Source organism: Staurois parvus, unplaced genomic scaffold, assembly GCF_062004578.1.
Source record: "Staurois parvus isolate SC_StPar_1 unplaced genomic scaffold, SC_StPar_1.0 ptg000940l, whole genome shotgun sequence".
Classification (NCBI taxonomy): Eukaryota; Metazoa; Chordata; class Amphibia; order Anura; family Ranidae; genus Staurois; species Staurois parvus.
Genome location: NW_028318736.1, coordinates 148,413 through 167,553, shown reverse-complemented (window position 1 = coordinate 167,553; position 19,141 = coordinate 148,413). Strand labels below are relative to the sequence as shown.

The 19,141-nt window shown below is 45.1% G+C and overlaps 2 protein-coding genes across 2 annotated transcripts; both read right to left on the bottom strand.

Annotated features, from left to right (window-relative positions):
• Positions 1–405: 405 nt before the first annotated feature.
• On the bottom strand, positions 406–9,817 carry LOC149441882 (uncharacterized). The gene is made up of 3 exons (XM_089656800.1): positions 9,698–9,817; positions 1,465–1,528; positions 406–539 (listed from the first exon to the last, which is right to left on the bottom strand). The coding sequence occupies exons 1-3, from the start codon at positions 9,815–9,817 to the stop codon at positions 406–408; spliced, it is 318 nt and encodes a 105-aa protein (XP_089512926.1).
• On the bottom strand, positions 9,656–14,292 carry LOC149441881 (uncharacterized). The gene is made up of 7 exons (XM_089656799.1): positions 14,146–14,292; positions 13,936–14,059; positions 13,722–13,819; positions 13,406–13,633; positions 13,120–13,326; positions 12,887–13,021; positions 9,656–11,354 (listed from the first exon to the last, which is right to left on the bottom strand). Exons 1-7 carry the CDS (start codon positions 14,248–14,250, stop codon positions 10,575–10,577), a joined length of 1,677 nt encoding a protein of 558 aa, XP_089512925.1. The 5' UTR covers positions 14,251–14,292; the 3' UTR covers positions 9,656–10,574.
• Between the last annotated feature and the right edge of the window lie 4,849 nt (positions 14,293–19,141).

Here is a 19,141-nt window from a genome sequence, read left to right as displayed (position 1 = left end):
CCCTGCACCCTGGGGAACCCTGCGCTGTGGGTTGCTAGAGGCCCCGCCAGGCGGTGTTTGACACAACTTCAATCCTTATGTATCCCAGCTTAGGATGGAAGGAGCTGGTTTACCTCTCGGAAACATGCAATCCTATCTGCTACAGTCCTAAAGCTGGACTTGCCAGAAAAGACTTCGTTTGGACATTACCAGAAATTCCAGGTAAGTAAGATTGTCCAGTGCAGCTGGAGCTAGCAGAGTCCTGCAATGCTTTAGGGACATGCAGATCAGCTCCAACTGCAATGAAGAAGATTGCCGACCTGCAAAGGCTGAAGAAGGCCACAACACAGGGCACTGTCCAAGAGAAATAGAACATTTATTTACAAATTTATAAAAATCTAAAAACATCTTAAAACCAAAAAAAAACTAAAAATGTTGCTTAATATAGGCCACAAGTCCAGGCTGGTCCTCGGCTGGGTCCACCTCCAGGGCTTGCTCCAGGGTCTGGATGTGTCGGCACACACAGCACATGAGGCCATGAATGTCTGGATCATTGAACACTGTAGAAAAAGCCAAACAAAATGTATTAGCTGCAATAAAAACCAACAACAACATGCAATACTTGTCTACCTTTGTCCATTATCCTGAAAGCACTCTATGCTGTTGTCACCTCATAACTGGAACACAGAGCTTACATTTCTTGCCTGGGAGGATTTCATGGCCCAAGGAGTGATCTTGGAATCCTTAGGCCTAGATTAAAGTGTTTGCTCACTGACTACAAATATATCTGTGGGCAACGGTGAAAAGGGCAATCTCATCAGTAAAGACAACAGATGACTTTGGCACACCTATCTCCTCCACAGAGTTCCCAAAGACATCTATCCTAGCTTTCTATTAGCTGCAGGGAGGGGGAGGGGAGGGGAGGGGATCTCTACACACATTATACACAGCCAGAGCACAGAGCTGAGCAAACTCTGTGAGCCTATTGGAGGGTAGTGGCCCAACTCCCTCCACACAGGTCCAGAGATTCCTATAGATCTGGCAGTGTGATTAACCAGGTGTGTCCTTGAAGGGAGGCGGTCCATCTCCCAGGAAGCTGGATGTGTCAGCTGCATCTATTAGAGTGATTCTTTAAGATGGTGGAGAGACCAGAGTGGAACAAACACTTGTTACTTGGGAAGCAGGTTTTTGCTCACTGGAGTGTCAGGTTAGTGCTTGACTATTGTGTCATATTCTTGGTTTATTGTCCTTTCTTAATTAGAAAAACACTTTAATGTATTCCTATGTAGACCAACTCAGCTGTCAGGTCTAAGTGTGAAGATTAAGCCCCTATCTGCCTGATGTGTTGTTTAGTGTGAATGTTTTATTTCTTTGGGGGGGCATCCTAAACACAGGATGAGGCAAACCAATGGAGACAAGTAAGGGGGAGGGGAAGCCTTCTACATACATTACATGTGCATATGTGTAAGCAGTCAAGAAACTGACCTTCAGGGACGCTGGCCTCTGCATCCAGAGGGGGCTGGAGCTCCCCCATAGCACCCCGGGCATTCTGAGGTACAAATACATGAAGAGTAAAAAAAAGACACAGTAAAGATGCGAGCCCTGACATTCAAGAAACACATGGATGTTAAACAGTCACATAGTACAGGCCCCGGTAGTAAGTCCTAGCCCTAACCAACATAGCAAAGTCCTCTTTCAGTTTGGGCTACTAAACTAGATGACCAGAAGGGCTTAAGGCCAATTTCATTTGGTCACTTGTTGGCACCCACACTGCAGCAAGCTGCTCATATCCTACAATGCTGACATAGTCTCTGGCTGTCCATTGATGATCATCATGTGAAGTGAAAAAATGCTGCACTACATGAAACAATGGCACAATCCATTATATAACCAAAAAACAAAGTGAAAAAAAAAATATATATATATATATACACACATATATATATATATATATATATATATATATATATATATATATATTAGAATAAAAAATAGTAGAAAAACTATTAATATTGAAATAAAAAAAATAAAATAAAATAATTTATATAAACAAAAATCACACAAAAAAGAAAAAATATTTTTAAGCATGAATCAAACTAGTCATTCAAAAAATCAAGTTCAATCAATAAAGTGTTCATTCAGTGAACCTTCCTTTGGATAACAAAAAATATGTGCATCTGTCATCAATTCCCGCACCATGTATCTGCTCACCATCCTCCACCATGTATCTGCTCACCGTCCTCCACCATGTATCTGCTCACCGTCCTCCACCATGTATCTGCTCACCATCCTCAACCATATATCTGCTCACCATCCTCCACCATATATCTGCTCACCATCCTCCACCATGTATCTGCTCACCATCCTCCACCATGTATCTGCTCACCATCCTCCACCATATATCTGCTCACCATCCTCCACCATGTATCTGCTCACCATCCTCCACCATGTATCTGCTCACCATCCTCCACCATGTATCTGCTCACCATCCTCCACCATGTATCTGCTCACCATCCTCCGCCATGTATCTGCTCACCATCCTCCACCATGTATCTGCTCACCGTCCTCCACCATGTATCTGCTCACCATCCTCCACCATATATCTGCTCACCTCACGCAGTGTGACCGCACATTATACAATGTTACGGTCAAACTGCACTTTTGGTCCCATATGGACTCAGATCAGCTTACTGAATGAAGACTCCAAAGTAATCTCCCTCCTGATAAGCGTCTTTGTATCAGCCGTATTCCTCATTAACCTCTTGCCGTCCGCCTGCTGTTTATAAACGGCAGGGCGGTGGCAGTCCAAGGTCGGGTTGCCGTTCCTAAACGGCACCCGCCTTTTCTAGCTGTGCGTGCTCCCTAGGAGCGCGCACCACCGCGATCCGGTGTCCGCTGTGTCCTCCGGACACAGTGAAACACCGATCGTCGGACGGGACCTCTGTACGAGGTCCCGGTCATGTGATCACTGATTGGCGAATCAGTGATCACATGCAAAGTAGTAAGCAAGATGTCACTTGTGACATCATTGCTTACTACGTGTGAAATCTGTGAATGATCACAGAGGTCACATGGTACAAGGCTATTCACAACAGCCTTGTACCATGTGACAAGCTGTGACCAATCACAGCTCACTCAGTATTTCTCAATGACTGCAAGAATGCAGACAGAGAGAAAGAGAAATGATTGCTTTTACATCCTATATGGGTGTAAAAGCAATCAGTGTAAAAAAAAAAAAAAAAAAATCTTCATCACCCCCCACAAGTAGTACAGTGTCACCATGGTGACACTGTACTGCTAGGGTGACAGTATGTAAAAATAAAAAATAAAAAATAATATAAAAAAAATAAAATAAAAATGTAAAAAAAAATGTTTAAAAATTATAATGTTTGGTTATAAACTAATTTGGATTTTTTTTTTTTACTAAAAAAATAACGGAATACATTTTGGCCAAGATTTAGGATGAAATATTATTTATTTGCAAAATTTTATAAAAAAAAACACTTTTTTTCAAAATTTTTGGACTTTTTCATTTACATAGTAAAAAAAATAAAAATCCCAGCGGTGAATAAATACCACCAAAATAAAGCTTTATCTGTCTCAAAAAAATGGTAAAAAATTCATATGGGTACAGTATTGCATGACCGCGCAATTGTCATTCAAAGTGTGATAGCGCTGAAAGCTGAAAATTGCCCTGGACAGGAAGGGGGTAAAAGTGTCCAGACAGGAAGTGGTTAATAAGAACTCCACATGGTGCTTTATCCTTTTATTCATCAATTACACATAAGAAACGCTCTCACGTTCCGGAGGTGTATATTGCACCAGGTATGATGAAGATCCAGTGATGTACTGATTAGACACAAGGTGGCAGTATCATCTCAGCAGCAGAGTCCTGCACATGCTCAGAACAGACACAATCCGTCATGTGATGCAAGGCAAAGCACGGGGCTCCTTAGTGAATGTTATTGCCTGCTGTAATGTCCTTCCAAGAGCCGTTTGTAGAGTACTACAACCGCTGTCCCGATGAATGGCAACGTCATCCGCACACTCCTCTCCAATGGATGGTGTCTGTTCTGAGCATGTGCAGGACTCTGCTGCTGAGATGATACTGCCACCTTGTGTCTGATCAGTAAATCACTGGATGTTCATCATACATGGTGCAATGTACACCTCTGGAACGTGAGGGCATTTCTTATGTGTAATTGATGAATAAAAGTGTAAAAGGATAAAGCACCATGTGGAGTTCTTATTAATGAGGAATACGGCTGATACAAAGACGCTTATCAGGAGGGAGATTACTTTGGAGTCTTCATTCAGCAAGCTGATCCTCTGAGTCCATATGGGACCAAAAGTGCAGTTAGATGGTAACATTGTATAATGTGCGGTCACACTGCGTGAGGTGAGAAGATATATGGTGGAGGATGGTGAGCAGATACATGGTGGAGGATGGTGAGCAGATACATGGTGGAGGATGGTGAGCAGATATATGGCGGAGGATGGTGAGCAGATACATGGTGGAGGATGGTGAGCAGATACATGGCGGAGGATGGTGAGCAGATACATGGTGGAGGATGGTGAGCAGATACATGGTGGAGGATGGTCAGCAGATCCATGGTGGAGGATGGTGAGCAGATATATGGTGGAGGATGGTGAGCGGATACATGGTGGAGGATGGTGAGCAGATACATGGCGGAGGATGGTGAGCGGATACATGGTGGAGGATGGTGAGCAGATACATGGTGGAGGATGGTGAGCAGATACATGGTGGAGGATGGTGAGCAGATATATGGCAGAGGATGGTGAGCAGATACATGGTGGAGGATGGTGAGCAGATACATGGTGGAGGATGGTGAGCAGATACATGGTGGAGGATGGTGAGCAGATATATGGCGGAGGATGGTGAATGGATACATGGTGGAGGATGGTGAGCAGATACATGGTGGAGGATGGTGAGCGGATACATGGTGGAGGATGGTGAGCGGATACATGGTGGAGGATGGTGAGCAGATACATGGCGGAGGATGGTGAGCGGATACATGGTGGAGGATGGTGAGCAGATACATGGTGGAGGATGGTGAGCAGATACATGGTGGAGGATGGTGAGCAGATACATGGTGGAGGATGGTGAGCAGATACACGGTGGAGGATGGTGAGCAGATACACGGTGGAGGATGGTCAGAAGATACACGGTGGAGGATGGTGAGCAGATACACGGTGGAGGATGGTGAGCAGATACATGGTGGAGGATGGTGAGCAGATACATGGTGGAGGATGGTGAGCAGATATATGGTGGAGGATGGTGAGCAGATACATGGTGGAGGATGGTGAGCAGATATATGGTGGAGGATGGTGAGCAGATATATGGTGGAGGATGGTGAGCAGATACATGGCGGAGGATGGTGAGCAGATACATGGCGGAGGATGGTGAGCAGATACATGGTGGAGGATGGTGAGCAGATACATGGTGGAGGATGGTGAGCAGATACACGATGGAGGATGGTGAGCAGATACACGGTGGAGGATGGTGAGCAGATACATGGTGGAGGATGGTGAGCAGATATATGGTGGAGGATGGTGAGCAGATACACAGTGGAGGATGGTGAGCAGATACATGGTGGAGGATGGTGAGCAGATACATGGTGGAGGATGTCTCTGCACGGGAATTCATGACAGATGCACATATTTTTCATTATCCAAAGGAAGGTTCACCGAATGAACACTTTATTGATTGAACTTGATTTTTTGAATTACTTTTGTTTGATTCATACTTAAAAATATTCTTTATTTTTTGTGTGTTTTTTGTTTATATATATATATATATATATATAAAATTTTCAATATTAATATTTTTTTAACTATTTTATTTTCTAATATATATTTTTTTATTCTTTCACTTTGTTTTTTGGTTATATAAGGATTGTGCCATTGTTTCATGTAGCGCAGCATTTTTTCACTTCACATTATGATTGTATAATTTCCCGCACTGAGACATGGGTTGTGTGCACTAGCGGCTACAGTATTTAATTCTCATTTTTTGTTTTCATTTCACCATAGTTAGCGCTAGAGTTACTCAATTTATTTTAGATACCACTGCTCATGAGATTGGTCTCTTTCAGTTGGGTTTTGGGGGCGGTAAAAATGGACAGCTGAGTCACAGTGTTTCTGCCCTCGAACTCTAAAATAACAGCCAGATGGGGTTATTAACAGGCCGTGTCTGTAGCATTATTAGCTCGGGGTGCAGAGTCTGACAAACAGCACCTCTTATCATGCTCCCCCACTGGGTCCAATGAGGCTAAGCCACCACTACGTACAATGTGCACAATTACAATGTGGTAGTGAGTCATTGTAGGGTAAAATCAGGTGGTGGGGGGCGGTAATAACATGTCCTCATTCCGTCAGATGTCCTCTGAAAAGCCCTGTGACTGGAAGGAGAGAGCCTGAGATGGGTACAGGGAGGATTTCTGGGGGTTCTGGCCTGGAGTGAAGGACAGGTGAACATCTCCCAGGGTTTGCAGAGTGGAGGCGCTAACACAGGAAGGACTCGGCTGGGTAGCAGAGTGGAGGCGCTAACACAGGAAGGACTCGGCTGGGTAGCAGAGTGGAGGCGCTAACACAGGAAGGACTTGGCTGGGTAGCAGAGTGGAGGCGCTAACACAGGAAGGACTCGGCTGGGTAGCAGAGTGGAGGCTCTAACACAGGAAGGACTCAGCTGGGTAGCAGAGTGGACGCGCTAACACAGGAAGGACTCGGCTGGGTAGCAGAGTGGACGCGCTAACACAGGAAGGACTCGGCTGGGTAGCAGAGTGGAGGCGCTAACACAGGAAGGACTCGGCTGGGTAGCAGAGTGGAGGCGCTAACACAGGAAGGACTCGGCTGGGTAGCAGAGTGGAGGCGCTAACACAGGAAGGACGTGGCTGGGTAGCAGAGTGGAGGCGCTAACACAGGAAGGACGTGGCTGGGTAGCAGAGTGGAGGCGCTAACACAGGAAGGACTCGGCTGGGTAGCAGAGTGGAGGCGCTAACACAGGAAGGACTCGGCTGGGTAGCAGAGTGGAGGCGCTAACACAGGAAGGACTCGGCTGGGTAGCAGAGTGGAGGCGCTAACACAGGAAGGACTTGGCTGGGTAAACATATACAGTAAATTGTTCCTCTGCTGATTCACAATTGTGTAAATATGGTGATAAGGTGGGTAAGCAAAGGGTCTCTCCAACCAACTCATGTAGCCTCCCTAAAGGATACTTCTGCTGCCCTTGTCTCCTCCCCAGAAGAAACCAATAAAATACTGGAATATATTTGTGCCGCTCTATATCTAGATCCAAGACCTTGAGGTGACCACAAAATTCTTAGACTCACTTCATTTACTCACTATTGGCCCCTCCCACCTGTAATCTGTAAATGTCCCTATTTTATTAAAGGAAGAGTCTGAGGTGATTAAAGGCTTACCTAGTGGGAAATCACCTGGTCCTGATGGCTACACACCAGCATTTTATATGATGATGGACTCTCTTCATCCCTCAGCTACTGACAGTATATAATGAGGTTTGGGAGGGGGGCCCATACCTTCCAATGGGTCACCAAGACTATGAAATTGATTTCTAATAAGGGCAAGGACCCACTTGAACCGGAGGCATACCGACTCCTATCCCTCCTAAATGTGGACACTAAAATACTCTCTGAAATAGTAGCATCCCTCTTGGCTGCAGTATTACCCTCCCTTATCCATACTGCCCAGGCTGGCTTTATTAATGGTAGACCAGTGGCTTCCAACATTCAGAAAGTTATTGCAGTGCTGGAACAAGGCAAGGTACACCCGTCTGAGGATCGAGCTATTATTACATTGGATGCTGGAAAAGTCTTGGATAATGTCAGCTATCATTGGCTTGCTCTGGTTCTTCTGATGGGCTTTTCAGCAGTATGGATTCTGCACCTTCATCCAGGGTGGTAGCTGCAGGTCTCATATCAGGTGAAATATTGCTGCACGAAGGGTACTCACCAGGGTTGCCCCCTTTCACCTCTTCTTTTCAACCTTGCCCTGGAACCTTTCTCCCGTTACCTTTCCTCCAGAGCCCCAATACATGGGATTCAGACAGGTCAAGAAGAACTCTGTGTAGTCCTATTTGCCGATGATATTCTTATATTTTATGGCGGATCCTGTGGCAGATATTCACATTCTCCATCAGGTCTTCACAAGCTGCCTACAGTGCTCTGGCCTTCAAATCAATTCTGCTAAGAGTGGAATACTTTCCTTATCTCGAACCAACACCCTTCCCTGGGCCCAGCAGTCTCTCTTCACGTAGCAAATGTTCAGATCACATATTCAGGCATTACGATAGGGAAGGAGCCATCCTCGGTCTATCATTACTACCCTTCACTGATATCTAAAATAGGAAATGAGATGGAAACACGGATGTACCTTCTCCTATCACTTTTTGGGGGATGCCATCTGTTCAAAATGGTGAGCATTGCTCGCCTATTGTACCCTCTTCAGACAATTTGGTTCCTGCTTAAACAGGGGGAGAAAAAAAATGGAGGGTGGAGCAAACTTTCCCGATACTCGATTGTATACCCTTGCCTGTTTATTGTGTATAGGGACAGATTGGATACTTCAGGCTTCCTCATACACCAATTATGATTTGGAGTTGGCAGTGGGGCAACCATATGACTTAGCTGCACTCCTGCATTGCAAAATACAATTGTTCCCCACAAGTATTCAACACAACCTTCTGATACGGGATCTGATTCTTACATGGAGGGACATACAGAGCAAACTGGGCCTGTCACCCCATGTCTCCCAATATTTGCCCATAAGAGGCATTACAATGTTTCCACAAGCTGTTCAATATGTGGCTTTTAACATTTGGAGTTCTAAGGGGCTCTCCTGCGTTGCCTCCATGTATGACACATATTTGAACCATCAGGAACTTTGAAATCTTTCCCAACCCTTGCATCAACTTATGCCCTGCCAAGCCATCCCTCTCTCTACTACCTACACCTCTCAGGTTGTATAAACTGGTGCTGCCCAGCCAAGCAACAATGTTTTCAAACTTCCATATCGGATCGCTTCCTACAGGAATGGAAATACTCCATATCTGACATCTATTGATCTTTACACTCTCTCTTTACTAAACCTCTACATCCCACATCTGTGAAATCTTGGGGCAAGGTCATACCGGGAGAGAACGGGGGGGAACATACTGGAAGGATAGAACAAAGTGCAAAGGCTTGTGGTGAATGAATCCTGGAGAGTCTCAATGTAAGCTCTTCCATGGGGCCATCATCCCATTTCTATCCACCAAGAACTCTCCACAAATCCACTATATAGCGAGCACCGCCCTCTCTCTTCCACCGATTTCAGGAATGGCCCTGCATCTCAACCTATTGGGAACAAGTGTTAGCCTACATCTGAGGAGTTTGTGGCTGCTCACTCCCCATGGACCCAGTTCTTCTACTCTTCGGCTCCGCTACAACTCTCCATTCAGCTCAGAAAACCCACATTCACAAATCCCACAGGAGCTTGCGGTGGATATTATTATGCTTACTGGTGGCCCACAGGGCTATTCCTCAGAAATGGACTATCACCTTGTCCCCACCATCACAGACACTGAAAAAGATCTACGTCTTCTGATTTACAGAGAGAAGGTAGACATGGAGCTCAACAACCAAGCCTCAGTCAGACATTTCCATAATAGATGGGACACTTTTATTGCAGCAACACTTACATCCTTGGAGCAATCCTCTATGTTGTCTTCTTTTACTTCTATGGATGGGTTGGTGAAGGTGGTTACATTGTAGAGATTAGACAGCCGTGTATGGAACACGCATTGAGGACACGCATACATAACAGGTGTTACTTGCTCCCCATCTGGCCGTGTATACCTTGGTTTTCTGGTTCATGACGTTGTCATTCTTTTGCTCTCCTGATGTGTCTGTGCGCACTCATGGCCGAACCTTACTTCCTTGGCTTTATCATGACATCTAGGAACATTATGACATTCTGCTCCTCTCACTTATTGGAGTTGGGAACAAAGTCTCAGGAGAGTCCATCCATGTTTTCTGATCAGGTATCACACCCGGTCACACCTCCAGGTCAGTTCCTGCCAGAAGATTCCTTCCTCTTTCTTTATTGGAGAGATTATAATTATTTCATTGGTTACTGTGATTTATCTTTTATTCAGAAGTCATGGCAAGAATTATGAGCCACTCGTCTCCTCTTTCACCCCAGACATATTGCTTCTTTGTATATCTCTTTAGAAAACTCAATAAAGAATGTTTAAAAAATATGTACTCAGCCAATGAAAGGTCAGGACTCCATTTTTATTCTTCTCCTGCTATCAATGGCCAACCCGGTCCCACACTTCATCCATGTCTTTGGTGACCTCTGATCTCCTTATGGACTGTTTCTTCCATGATGAAGATCAGCCATGGAGTATATCTGAGGTGTATATCAGGGTGTGCTTCTTCCCCACATGAGAGCTGGGATGTCCAGCAACATTCATCTAGAATACATTTCCCACACTCAAGGCACTAATACACCTCCAAGGTTGTGTGGGACCCCTGATGTACAGGAAGACAGGACTTCAGTGAGGAACATTTCCCTCAATCAGGATAGGAACGTGGCTTCTCCCCTGTGTGAATTCGCTGATGTCTGTAAAGATCGGACTTCTGCAAAAAACATTTCCCGCACTCAGAACAGGAATATGGCTTTTCCCCTGTATGAAATCTCTGATGTGTGTTAAGGCCGGACCTCCCTGAAAAACATTTCCCGCACTCAGGACAAGAATACGGCTTCTGCCCCGTGTGCAATCTCTGATGTATGTAAAGATGGGAAATCTGTGAAAAACATTTCTTGCACTCAGAACAGGAATATGGCTTTTCCCCTGTGTGAGATCTCTGATGTATGTAAAGATGGGACTTCTCTGAAAAACATTTCCCACACTGAGGACAAGAATGTGGCTTGTCCCCAGTATGCAATTTCTTATGTCTGTAAAGATTAGACTTATCTGAAAAACATTTCCCGCACTCAGAACAGTAATATGGCTTCTCCCCCGTATGAGATCTCTGATGTAATTGAAAGTTGGACTTTTGTGAAAAACATTTCCCGCACTCAGGACAGGGATACGGCTTCTCCCCCGTGTGAGACCTTTTATGCACATTAAGATGGGATTTAAAACTGAAACCCTTCCCACACTCAGGACAGGAGAAGCTCTTCCCTGTTGGAAGGCCGTCCCGGTCCCTCACAGTCTGAGGTTCCTCAGGATACGAGGAATCCGATGGTCCATCTACACTGGGTGGTGCCGGATGGACATTGGAGGGAGCCGGGTTTTCTCCTGGACTATACTGTGTGATGTCCTCATCTTCTACTTTCCAGTCTGGAGACAAAGTGAGACAATCCTCGGAGGTTTTCCTCATCTCCCGGCCATGGACTAAAATACAAAGACAAAGAGGATTACTAGACAGGAGCTGATTGGTTCCCCCAAACCAGGACTCCGCCCACATCAGGCAGCTTGGTCTCCAAGGAGCTTACAATTCCACCCTCATGGTAACTGGGAAATGGGTGTAACAAAAGAGAATCCATATTATGTGTATATATAGCAGTGGGGGGAGGGAGGAGAGCAGAAGTCAGGACTATGGAATGTACAAGGTCCCACACCGCTGCCTCCCATCTCTTGAGACTGCACTCAGTGACTTGGGTCTGAGACACTACAGACATATCCCTCCACCCGGCACAGCCAGCAGACCACAGATCTTGCTAGATCCGGCCATTGGTAAGAACCCCAAGACACATGCCCCAAGTGCCAAGGTAGAGCAACACCTAAGAAGAAGATGAACACTTTGCTGGCAGCTGAACTCCAGAATCAATATAAATCCATCTAGATACATAAATAGTGTCTTACGTGATGATATTGCAGTGGTTACTCTACTCTGGACCAATCAGTGAGCAGTATTGTCACAATCAGTGGAGAAGACCTAGATTGTAAGCTCCCAGGATCAGGGCCCTCCTATCCCTCTTGTATTGATCTGTATTGTTGCTGTATTGTCTCCCATTATATTGTAAAGTGCTGAGCAAACTGTTGGCGCCATAAATCCTGTATAATAATAATAATAATACCTGGGACTGTAACCTCAGGATCTATAGTGGACCAGTGGAAACAACTAAACAGGTGTAGCTGGGTACCGGTCCTCACATATACAGGAGCAGTGTGACCGCACACAGGAGTTGCAGGATCTAAGGGGCCATCCGGTCTTCACCAGAGCCACTGGAGGGGTGGATGTTGTGCTGCATGGCAGCCCCCAGGTTGCGGCTCTCTAACACACCCGTGCAGGCACAGTGCAACCAAATAGCATGCTGGAAGGACACGCGGTACACACAGGATACTAGGAACCAAGGTCACCTACTGCAGCAACCTAGGAAGGGGCTCCGGGGGAGAGGATGCAGGGAACACGTGTAAAATGCAGGAGAGGGAGGGATGCTGAGCAATGGTGCAGACAGAGAGACTCAGCAAGATGGAAAGGGCTGCAGGCAAACAACAGGAAACAATGCTGAGAAGGACACACACAGCAACAGGAAATGAGGGGATCCACGGACAGAAACCAAAGGGAATATAACTGCACAGCCAGAGGGAAGACACTGAGAACAAAGACAGGATCAAACAGCACACAGAATATGGGAATACTAAAGCGGCAGTGACCACCACAGGAACCAGAGGGGTGCGGCTTCCACATGAAGACACGTTGCTGGAACACTAACACACAGGTACAAAGACTTGATAATACCTAGGTTCAGGGGGGATAGGCAGGAACCCGAGCAACACGGACAGGAGGCAAAACCCGGTGCTGGATCAATGTGAAGGGAAGCATGACAAGTATGTGTGGAGGAATGGATTTAGTGTTCATGACCCACCTGTGCTGATCTCTGTAGGAGTGTCCTCCTCTATAAATGTCCCCGTTATTCCATCCTCCTCCATAGACTGCTGATCATCCCTCACATACGCCTCTTCTTCTTCTGCTTTCACCTCAACTTTTAGATCTATCAGATCTTCACCCTAAATCAAGGAAATGATAGAAGAGGTCATCTGTAAAATATAAGGTCACATAAAAAATCTATATAGTGTCAGAAGTCCATGCTCTCTGCCCCACCAACCTTGTAATGGTGAGGGATGGTGTGACCTTCCTGTGTGGAATCCCGGGAATACAGAGGACGGGGACATCTCTCTGGTGGGTTCCTGGTATTAGGTGGCTCCATCATATCCTTGTGTCCTTCTGAAAACTCCTCCATCACTCCATACTCCTCATCCTCCTCTTTATACTCTTCTTTAACAACAATATTCTCATCCCCGAGGATTCCACTCTGAAAGATATAATAAAACATTCATTGTAACAAACATGCTGTGTATAAATCACAACTACCAAGAATTGTCATCATCTACCTGATGATGGTGAGGGATGGTGTGACCTTCCTGTGTGGAATCCCGGGAATACAGAGGACGGGGACATCTCTCTGGTGGGTTCCTGTAGCTGGATGACTCCAGCATGGTGTCCTGGTACAGATCTTTGTGTTCCTTTAGGATCTCTGACTCCTCCATCCCCCCATCCTCATCCTCCTCCTCTTTTATCTCTTCTTTAACCTCAACTTTAGAATCTCTCAGGTTTCCACTCTGAATATATAATAAAATGCCATCAATGGTAACAATGCAGATAATGTACAGATCCTAATGATACTATCAGTGATTGTTCCTCATCTACCTGATGATGGTGAGGGATGGTGTGACCTTCCTGTGTGGAATCCCGGGAATACAGAGGACGGGGACATCTCTCTGGTGGGTTCCCATGACTGGATCCATCTGTAGGAAACACACACACTGACTGAATCCATTGTTTCTATGTGTTTATCAGATGATGGGGGATCTAGGTGGATCCTCCGTACTGCTCTCTCCTTTACAATAAAGTCTCCTCTTACCCGGTGATGTGAGGGGCGGCTGATTGTCCATCATGACGTCCTTGTAGAGATCCTTGTGTCCTTCTAAATACTCCCACTCCTCCATGGAGAAATAGACAGTGACACCCTGACACCTTATAGGAACCTGACACACACAATGATACAGTCACCATCCAGACACATCCCTTGTCTGTTACTGGAGAATGTCCCAGAATTCCCGGCACCGCTCACCTCTCCTGTCAGCAGCTCAGTGATCTCTCTGGTGACTTCTAGAATCTTCTGCATGTTGTGTCTCTCAGGGTTTAGGGAGTCACATGGAGGCACTGTGATGGTCATATGGTCACCTGACTTCAGAAGAGGAAATCTCTGTATTGAGGAACCAATAGGAATATCATGTTAGACTCCCAGAATCCTCCTCACCTCTCCGGTCAGGTCTGCGTTTTATTAATAGAGATGAGAGTGATGTCATGTGACCTCCCAGAATCCTCCTCACCTCTCCGGTCAGGTCTGTTTTATTAATAGAGATAAGAGTGATGTCATGTGACCTCCCAGAATCCTCCTCACCTCTCCGGTCAGGTCTGTTTTATTAATAGAAATGAGAGTGATGTCATGTGACCTCCCAGAATCCTCCTCACCTCTCCGGTCAGGTCTGCGTTTTATTAATAGAGATGAGTGATGTCATGTGACCTCCCAGAATCCTCCTCACCTCTCCGGTCAGCAGGTAGATGATCTCCAGGGTGAGGTTTAGTATCTTCTCAGTCATGTGACTCCGGTCCTCCTCCATCCTCATTGGTGCCATCATGTGATCTATACAGGTCTCCTTGTAGACGGTTTTGATGAGTTTTAGATCTGCAGACAAGGAATGATAAATGGTTACATAGTCGGTAAGGTTGACTAAAGACACTCGTCCCTCCAGTTCAGCCGCATCGTGTGTATCTGCGTGTCTATGGCACCATCCTCTTCCATATCCCTTTACATTGTGTTCCCTAAGAAACACATCTAAAAGGTTTGTGAATGTATCTACACTCCCCGCTGACACACCAACTGTGGAAGGGAGTTCCACATCCTTACTGCTCCAACAGTAAAGAACCTAACACACAGTTTAACCACTTGACCTCCAGAAGGTATTACCTCTTTATGACCAGGTTATTTTTTGCTGTTCAGCACTGCACTACTTAAACGGCAAATTGCTCGGTCATGCAACACTGAACCCAAATGCAATTTATATCATTTTTTCACCCAAATGAAGCTTTCTTTTGGTGGTATTTGATCATCACTGGGGTTTTTTATGTATGTAACACACTGCATTGTTACTAATGGCAGATTGTTAAATGGCCACAAGATGGCTGTGCTCTGCAGTTCAGCTGACACAGGAAATTGTACAGCAACGCTGAGAATGCTGGGACTTGTATGCTGCAAGCAGGATTTCTTCATTCAGTTCTTCTGACATAGAACTGCAGATCCCAAGTCAGTAAGTAAAGGGGCTGGAGTGTATAAAAGGAGAAAAGCCCAGGAGGAGAGGAGAAGAGAGGCAGGGTGCGTGTGAGAACAGAGTGCCGATCCAGGAGGTGTCAGGCTGGATCAGACCGAATCAGAGGATGGAGAAGGGAATTTCCAGATTGTTGATCGTACTGAGAGGCAGGATAGTCGATCCTGCATGTAGGTGGATCGAGTCATCTTTATTGGCACCACTATCTCCATGGGAAGACAGCCAGAAAAGGGGCCCCCCAGCAACAAGGACATCATGTCACACCACTACTTTGAAGGACTGGTGAGAGAGTTCCTAACCCACACCACACCACCATGTGATACAGGTTCCATAGTTGTTGTTGCCGGTTACTAAGTCCAGGATTCTTACAATGCAGACTGCCACATAGAGACACAGTCTCTGTAGCCCAATCAGTGCTGCGGCCTATCTACACCAGAAGCCCATTGAAGTATCACACACAGTATATCAGCCCTAATAGATTCTGTTGCCTGATTGGCAGGAACTGGGAAAAAGTAAAATATTACCTCCGGCCTGTTCTACACAAAGTTCCACCAGCCAAGTCTCACACTAAAGGGACATACTTCTGCTGAAGTCTGCTCTCACCCTCCTCAGTTTGAGTAACCACCATACCCAAGTAAACTCCTAGATTGCTGCCTTTATTGAAGGGGAACTCTGCTTGCTGTGTCCTCATCACCAGGGAAGGGACATTTACTCATGAAGAAAAGGGATGACCCCTCCACTGTACACCAACGTAAAGAGCTCCACCAAACCAGCAGAAGAGTCATTCCTGCATTGGGTGATGGGGTTTATATGGGACTTTCTGCTTGTTGAAACCCTCAGAGAGTTAAGCACTGGCTCTGTTTACTGGGAGCCCACAAGGGAGCGAGCCTAACATTCCTAATCTCCCCTTTTCTGCCTGTTTGGGGAAAGTTCTCTGGGTAGGAGAGAAACAATAAAACTCTGAGTCCTGGAGGACAATTTGGTCTATTTAACGTGGTATTGTGCTGTAATATGTTGTTTATTTCTCCTGAACGGTTCATAGTTTCTCACATCAGTCGATTCTTTGTGTGTATATTGCTGCTAATCTGACTCTAATACAGACTGATTTACTATTCATTCAATGCTATGTGATTATTGTGTGTTATAGCCAGGGGGGGACACCTGACCAAGGTATTACAATGGTGTCAGCAGGGGGTGTGCACCTGCCAGGGCTCAGAAGTGAACAGGGAACCCAAAATACTCAGCGGCTCTTGAGGGGGTAGTGCTACATATAAATGAGAAAGACCAACATTAAAAAAAAACAATATTTTCTACTTTCTGTTATTAAAAATACCTGACCAAATCTCATTTCTTTGTAAATTTAGGCCAAAATGTATTCCACTACATGTCTTTGGAAAACAATCCCCAGTAAGTGTATATTAATTGTTGTGTGTGAAAGTTATAGAGTCTACAAACTACGGGATATATACTAGAATCTACGCAGCTTTTAAGCAGCTCTGACTTTCCTACTGCCTATCACATTTCTTGAGGTGCTAAAATGCCAGGACAGTACACACAAGGGTAGATGATGCTTGGAGTAAACTTCCAGCAGAGGTAGTGAGCCAGTCAGCAGTAAATAGATTCAAACATGCTTGGGATAAGCAGAGCTCTATACTCAGACAAAACGTTACCAAACAAACCCCCACCCACCTCCCCCCCAAAAGAACTTGCTGGGCCACACAGTTTTTTCTGCTTCACTTTTCTATGTTTCTAAATTACCTCATTTTTGGAAAGTAGACAGTCTGAGGTATTTTCTGGGAGGCATGTTGAATCCATGGAAGATTTTATTTTTTGCCACAAGTATTTGGGATATGACAAAAATTGTATTTTTCTTTACACAAAGTTGTCACTTTAATGAGATATTTCTCACACATCCCATGGGTATATGTGTAATTACAGCCCCAAACAAGTACAGCCTATCCACGTACAGGGCCCAAAATCCAATCAGCACCTTCAGGCTTTCAAGGGGCATTAATTATTCATTGGATGTCCTGAATACTTATCACAGTTTTAGAGACTCTAAAATGCCCCAATAGTACAAACACCCCTAAATGACCCTTTTTTGGAAAGTCGACACTCCAAGGTATTTAACCAGCGGCATGCTGAGTATTTTGCAGATCTCGTTTTATTGTCACAAGGTTTTGAGGAATGAAAGATGAAAATAAAAAATATTTTTTTTTTCTTCATTTTCCAAAAGCCTGGGAGGTGTAGACTTCAACTACCAAATGATGAAGCCATTTTTAACCACCTGCAGAGCTAGACATTGGCATAAAAAAGTGTCTATATATTTATCATTAAATAATGACATTTAATAATGTCAATTGGCTCTATACAATGCTTTTGTTATTTACAAAGCTACTGGAAGAACCAGATCCTTCCTAAAATATCAGGAAGAGATCATCAAGGCCCTTCTGTATCCAGAAGGCACTGCGGCCCAAAGCCCAAATCCAGATGCAGTTAGCCGGCTGCATGAGAGGCATTGTTCTGTCCTCCCACCTACCTCAACACAAAAGTCGCCCCAAAAATGATGTGTCTGTGGTAAACATGGAATAAGGGGAGAAACTCCAGAGTACAGCATGGCACAGTATAGGGGCCACACAATTCAGCACATGACAGGTCTCTAAAGATCATAGGTAGTCAGGAAAAATATATATATTTATTTTTAATTAATGTTATATTGTTACTGTGTTATTGTTAACTGTTATTTGCTTTGCAGGAACACCAGTCAGCTGCAGCATTGATCGGTGTATTCTGACGCTGACACAGATAGGCCTTTCAACAACACCAGAGGCCATGTAAATTTGGACCGTTGTGTCTGAGTGAATGGAAGACAGGATAAATACATCACATTTGTCCTTCCATTTTACTCGAGTAGTTCTTCATGCAAAAGCAGAATTCTTCCCCTCTCTAAGTGGGGTGTTACCAAGCCACTGGGGAAAGCCTTTGTGATTAGATCGCATGGTGCCATAGCAGCCAATTTCTTGAAGGAACAAATGTCTAAAAAGTTGCATGCTAGCATAAAGGTTGTGCACATACAAATGGTACCCCATATTCAACAAGGGTGACAAGTCCCACACTATCTAACCACTGCTCTCCATGTAGTCTGGACATCGGGGGCCATTGCAGCAGAGAACACAGGCATATGATGAATCGGATCTGTGGACCAATATGAGCACAATTCATTCTTTGTAAGGGCCATGTTAAGGGTTAGGCCCAAAAGAGCTTTAAATTCAGAAACCGTGACAGGTTTGAACTCGAATAGGCTGGAAAACTTTGAATTTGCGTTGGCAGAGATGTATTGTTGGGCATAAAGATTGCTTTTGTTCACAATCAAATTGTAGAGGTCTTCAGTGAAAAACAGCTAAAATAAATCAAGGGGCGTTGTTAAGTTTGCTGTTTCCACCTGAACCCTGGGCAGTGAATGGGGGGATGATGGATGCTGCTGAATCTGGGGGAAGCCAATTAAGGTTTACAGGCACCTCTGGAAGGACACTATGGGCTCTACAGGCCTGTGCTTGCACTCTTGGTGGATGCCGTTGCATAATGTTATGAGTGTTAGCCGCCTCACCAGCTTGTACTGCACTTGGGACTCACCACGTCACCATGAAATACTGCAGAGCTGATGTATAAAAGGCTAGGAAGTACTAGGCCACTGGTGCTTGTCAATCCACCAAAATGTAGTGCAGTGTTAGTGCTGTC

Bases quoted from the DNA above. Each gene is read 5' to 3' on its own strand.
- LOC149441882 (XM_089656800.1), bottom strand. From the start codon at position 9,817: ATGTATGCGTGTCCTCAATGCGTGTTCCATACACGGCTGTCTAATCTC. The intron at 1,529-9,697 runs GTAAGTGTTGCT...TTTGTACCTCAG, and splicing joins TAGAGGATTGCTCCAAGGAT to AATGCCCGGGGTGCTATGGG. The intron at 540-1,464 runs GTCAGTTTCTTG...CTTTTTCTACAG, and splicing joins AGAGGCCAGCGTCCCTGAAG to TGTTCAATGATCCAGACATT.
- LOC149441881 (XM_089656799.1), bottom strand. From the start codon at position 14,250: ATGACCATCACAGTGCCTCCATGTGACTCCCTAAACCCTGAGAGACAC. The intron at 13,022-13,119 runs GTTGGTGGGGCA...TCCTTGATTTAG, and splicing joins CCATCCCTCACCATTACAAG to GGTGAAGATCTGATAGATCT. The intron at 11,355-12,886 runs AGCACAGGTGGG...TGTCTCACTTTG, and splicing joins AGGACACTCCTACAGAGATC to TCTCCAGACTGGAAAGTAGA.